The 5638-nt window shown below is 47.2% G+C and overlaps 1 protein-coding gene across 1 annotated transcript; it reads right to left on the reverse strand.

Moving 5' to 3' along the window:
- Positions 1-1586: 1586 nt before the first annotated feature.
- LOC103994585 (abscisic acid receptor PYL10) lies at positions 1587-2700 on the reverse strand. Its single transcript, XM_009414959.3, has one exon. The coding sequence runs from the start codon at positions 2600-2602 to the stop codon at positions 1979-1981; it is 624 nt and encodes a 207-aa protein (XP_009413234.2). The 5' UTR covers positions 2603-2700; the 3' UTR covers positions 1587-1978.
- Positions 2701-5638: the final 2938 nt, after the last annotated feature.

A 5638-nucleotide genomic window follows, 5' to 3' on the forward strand; every position in this document is an offset into this window, starting at 1 on the left:
CGTATCTCACAAACAAAACAAGAATATGGAGAACGTGAAACTCGTACAGCACGGAGGCTTACAAAACAAATATAAGGCACACAAAACTATCGACTATTTCATCGATCAGCAGTGGAGAAGGGTGCGGGCAAAGCGACCGCTGGATGATAAGACATGTCAAAGCGGAGCGGTTGGTTCTCGCGGCGGAAAGAAAGGCACGTGACGGCATGCCCTGATTTAATGGGCGACCGACGCGGGCATCGAGAAATTCCGTGAGCTGGCGCACGTGCCTCCACCCAAACCCGAACGGCTTTACACGCGAAAGGTGGGCCCTTCCTTCACGTACTTCCGAGTTGGCATCGGTGGCACCGAGCCCGTGTCACCGTTCGCCCGAGATTGCAAGTTTTGTCGTCGAGCCACGGAGAAGTCGCGGATGTCGACACCAACAACCCCTCGAGACCAAGTTTCGGCAAAATCCCATCTCTATTCCATCGTAGTGGCAGTCTTGATCGGTACTCTCAATACCCCCTTCCGACACACACGATCATTCTGTTGTTGGTGTTTGAGCCCAAATATAAACCTTCCATATTTTCTCGCATCATCCATCGGATCTTTATTAGGCCCCACTATGCGTCGTTTCTAGACCATGGACCGGCCCAGTGCCACCATCTATCCATTCCTCTACCGGCCCCTCCCTTTTTCACCGCCGACCAAGCACAAGGACATCACCATCGTCTTCGTCAAGAATGAGGAGATGTCGTCGACATCCGAGATCTTCTCATCCCCGAAAAACGTTTCACCAACGAATCCACAGAAACATGACCGGATCCAAGGGAACAGCAAAGAAGTGCATTCTAATCTAGAGTGCTGGGTTGGAGAAGCTGCGGAAAGTTGAGAGGCTCCGTCGAGTTCCCGGCTTTGGCACGTTCCGGCAAAGCAAGGGCATGGCCGGGTTAATAAACAGCGCGAAAGGCGCAATCTTTGCCGGAATCCACTTGGGGGAAGAGAGCGGCAGGTTTTCCAAAAAAGGACCAGAAGATGGCAAGCAGAACGCGACTTCTCTCGAGCAAAAGCTAGTTTCAGCATCAGTCCTACACCCCTCCGCGCGGGAAGGCCTCCAAGATTTGAGAGATACTCAGAGAGACGACGACGGCTGCGGCCGGAGAGAGGTGAAATTGGGCCACGAAGCGGTTTGGGCCATCTGATGCGGAGAGAGATTCAACGTGCCCGGCCATACCTGATAACCGCACGCTAACGGAACGCATCCTTACCTGTTGCCCTACCAAAGTGGCCTGCTTTCGCATTGCGAGGATTGCGTCGAGCGTTTTGGTGGTGCACAGCAAGCCAGCCAGCCAACCAACCAACCACGTGACACTGCCGGAGGCGAGGTTAGCATAAGCGAACGCCGTCCTCATTCGGCGTCCATGGGCTCGCTAGCGCGTAGGTAACCGCTGTTGGTCATCCCGAAGCCTCGCACCCCCTTTCTTTATTGTTTTTATTGGGGTCCACCGAGTCCCATGGTGTGGCAATGGTGCCTCGGCACGATGCCTTCGATCACTCGCCTCTCGAGATTCTACTGAAAAGAACAAAAGAAACCAGCGCTGCAATTTTCAAAGACACCCCACCCACGAGTTGCATGAGACAAAAAAGATGAGACCGATAAGCATGACCGAGTGTGTACATACACACGATTCACGAGCAGCGAACGAACTCCTCCACACCACTAACTTCCCCAGAACAAAACCAAAACCACACCGGGGCCCACCGCGACATGATTGCTTTCTTTTATCTCGGTTGGAGGTCACAAGAAGGTGGGCTATCGCACGGAAGACCAAACCGACAGCAACGGAGGGCAGGCAAAACTACCAAAACAACCCCGTCTCGGAGGACGGCTTACCGCTTTCACCCTTCATTCCCCCGTCGGCCTCCCTTCCCGTCATCCCGTGTGAGGTGGCAACCAGAGGGCGGTTTGGTAACTTTCCCTGGATCCTTGTGCGTTTCACTTCTTCTCAGATCGCGTCGCTGCCTCCGTCACCGAGGCGAGCTTCTGGAGGTTGAGGCGGACGACGGTGTCGGCGAACAGCTTTGTGTCATCCACGGTGTTCCCCTCCGGCACGTCCACCACGTACGACTCGAGAACCACCGTCCGGGGCTCCCCGCCCTCCCCCGCGGGGAGCTCGTCGACGGTGGTAACGGACCGGTAGTTCCGGAGGCGGTGCTCTCCGCCGACGATGGTGAAGCCGAGCACACGCCGGCCGTCGTCGATGAGGTCGAGGCGCTCGGTGCTGGTGCTCGCCGGGAGGCCGGTTATGACGCTGACCTCGCGGAGGCACCCCGGTCGGAGCTCGCCACCGCCGTCACTCCCGTCCTTGAGGGCGCAGTTCCGGATGAAGTGCTTGTAGATCTGGGGACGGTCGAACCGCCGGACCACCGACCAGACGGTGGCGGCCGGGGCCCGGATCCGCTGGGCGAGGATGGAGGAGCATTGTCCCGGGCCGACGTCGTACCGATGGTGGGTTTCGATCGCGGAGCGCAGGCCCGCATACTCCTCCGCCGTCAGACCCGCCGGAGCCCCTCCTTCTGCTGCCGGAGATCGGGTCGTAATTCCTTCGCCGGCCTGCATGGTGGAATTTTTTCGGTGGTTTGGTTAGATGGAAGTAAAGAGGCTGGAGGGGGTTCGGGTACATAAATACTGGGACCGAGGCGGCCATCTAAAGAAATAAACGAACTTATCTACAACACTAGTAGTGGGTGCATTAGGTACACGCGTACTAAAGTAATCCTCCCAAAGACTTCCTCACTCGTCGACGATCATATCCATCGGACACCGTCACTCGACGTTTCTTCTTCTGCCAGATCATCGGAGATCGCATGCGAAGCACGCCACTCCTCACCTATAGAGCCGTTTACTGTCATCAAATAATTAAATTTAAAACTAATAGTCTCTTTTCAATTTGTTTTTCCTAATACATTAAATATCCCTGGTTAGCCCCATCGAAACAATTCTCTACCATCACCTCGGATCGATTCACATGGTGCACCGCCCACACCCCTATGACCTGTTATAATATTTTTGATGATGAGGGTAATAATGACGATAAGACTCGGGTTGACGTCAGCTGTCCCAGATGACGCCTCGGTTGACCTGACACCGTCTGATCAAACGGATCGAAACGTTGACCGAGGCACATTAAACATCCTGCTCAGACTCGATCCTTCATGCCACGTCAACACCAGTGTCAGACGTTACCAGGAGTACGAGCCTGCCCCCTACAAGCGGGCACATCAGGAAACAGTAAGCTTCCCTATAAATACCCTCGCATTCTAAACGGGAAATAAGGGGAGGAGACAACTTAGCTAAAGAAACCCCCTTTACCATCCACTGACTTGATCGTTGGAGGGGTCGGGTCGAGCGCCCCGACCCGACCTTTGTGTAGGTGCGAAGCTGAAGGTCCCCACTGGACGCGCAGGCGAGGAGTTCTCGCTCGGAGGAAACGGCGACCCCGTCCTGATCGGACCACCGTAATCGACCACCTCAGCAGTCTCGAGGAACATCCAAGGGAGATCCCGTCATCCGGACCCGAACCAAACCGCGTCGGTCCCGAGGCCACGGCTAAAGATTGTTCACACTAACATTTGACACTACAACAAAAATCCTACAAAATTTTATTTAAAAATATTATAAATGAATCAAATCTCCCAATCTTCAATCAAACTGATTACATTATCAAATTAATATATCATCGTTGTGTAAGAGCAACGATAATTTTCTTTTAAAAAAAACAATACTATGTTAGGTACAGTATATTTTAATAACTTTATAGTGTTTTCAATAAGTGAATAATATAAAATAAAATCAAAACACAATAAAAACTAATTAATATAACATGAAAAGATTCAAAAAGGTACGAATAATAATTTAGGAAAAACATCACCCGGATCAAAAATTGATCTGTTTTAATGTTTCCGACACAAAAACAAAAACATCAAAAAACATATTTAAAAATACTATCCCAAATGGCCCAAATGATACCCTGATCTAATAATCGCCTAACTAATAATATATTTTCTTTTATCAATAATAATTTTGAATCACGAAAATGATGCCAGACTGTCTCTCATGAACACCCCTCCACCCCCTCGATCATTTCTGACATAGGAGGCAGAGACACTGTAATACACAGTGTAAAGGGTGCTATGGTAGCAGCTAAACATGTAACCACATGTTAATAGAGACTCGTTGCGACTCCATGGAAACCTGCTTTCGTCATCGACGAATGGTTTCTATCGTCAACTAACCCTTCTCCGACAAAATGGAAAGAAAAAGAAAAAAACATTAGATGAACTCCTTATTTGAGAAAAACTATTACGGTGTTTCTCATCAAAACACAAACTTGTTATCAGTAGAATAATAAATCAATCATAAAGTGAGACATCGAAATTTTTATGTGAAAAATCCAATGCGAGAAAAATCACGTACTATAATCCACTTCAAAATTTCATTATCACAAAAAATAATAACAAGTTTACAGTAAATCTTCTCCTGGATAATTAAAGGATCACAATAACATCAAGAACATAGATCTTAGCTCAGCATTAGCATATTATCATCACCAAACATGAATTTCATGAAAAGAAAATTTTAAGTGTCACAAAATGAGTATAGCAGGAAAATACTATAGAGAGGATAAATTACAGATCGGTACTATTAAGATTGTAGAGCTTATTGCAAAGATTTTTCACATAAAATTTAAGCCAAAACCAACAAAGTTTAACCGCTCAATCATCTAGCAAAATCCCCAAAAAAAACCTTCACTTTTTTCTCCTTTACTCTCTCTATTTCTTTGTCGCGCCGCCACTGTTCGCTCGCTGCATGCACGCTTGTTCGCTGCCTCACTGTGCATGTCTCCACCATTTTCTATTTTTCTTTAATAAATCAGATTTGGGCTCAATGCTCAAATCATCTAGTCCAAGCCCACATATGGGCTGGACCGAATAATTCTCCCCCTCCAACTCATATGGTGAATTGTACTAAGCCCGCTTTTCGCCTACATGCTTCAAGCTTCTCCTTAGGCAAAGATTTTATAAACATATCTGATTCATTCTCATTGGTATGCATATTTTTCAAGTGTAATTCTTTCATCTCAAGCACATCATGAATCAAGTAATATCTACCATCAATATACTTAGATCTAGAATAATATGTTGAATTTTTTGAGAGATGAATGACTCTTTGACTATCACAGTAAACAATATATCCTTCCCGTTTCAAGCTTAATTCCTGTAGAAATATTTTCATCCATAAAACTTCATTATAGGTTTCAATAATTACTATATATTATGCTTTTGTGATTGATAGATCAACATAATTATGTAACTTAGACTATTAGGAGATTGCTCCCCTACACTTGTCATCAAGAATTCCGAAGTGGACTTCCTAGAATTAGTATCACCTGTCATGTCTGTATCTGTGTACCCCTCTAGCACAGGTTCATCACTGCCAAAACATAAACGCAACTTGGAAATACCTCTTAGATATCTTAATATCCATTTCACTGTTGCCCAATGTTCTTTACCAGGATTAGAGAGAAACCGATTGACAACTCCAACTGCATGAGCTATATCTGGCCTAGTACGAACCATAGCATACATCAAACTA

Source organism: Musa acuminata, chromosome BXJ3-8 (assembly GCF_036884655.1).
Source record: "Musa acuminata AAA Group cultivar baxijiao chromosome BXJ3-8, Cavendish_Baxijiao_AAA, whole genome shotgun sequence".
Taxonomy (NCBI): Eukaryota; Viridiplantae; Streptophyta; class Magnoliopsida; order Zingiberales; family Musaceae; genus Musa; species Musa acuminata.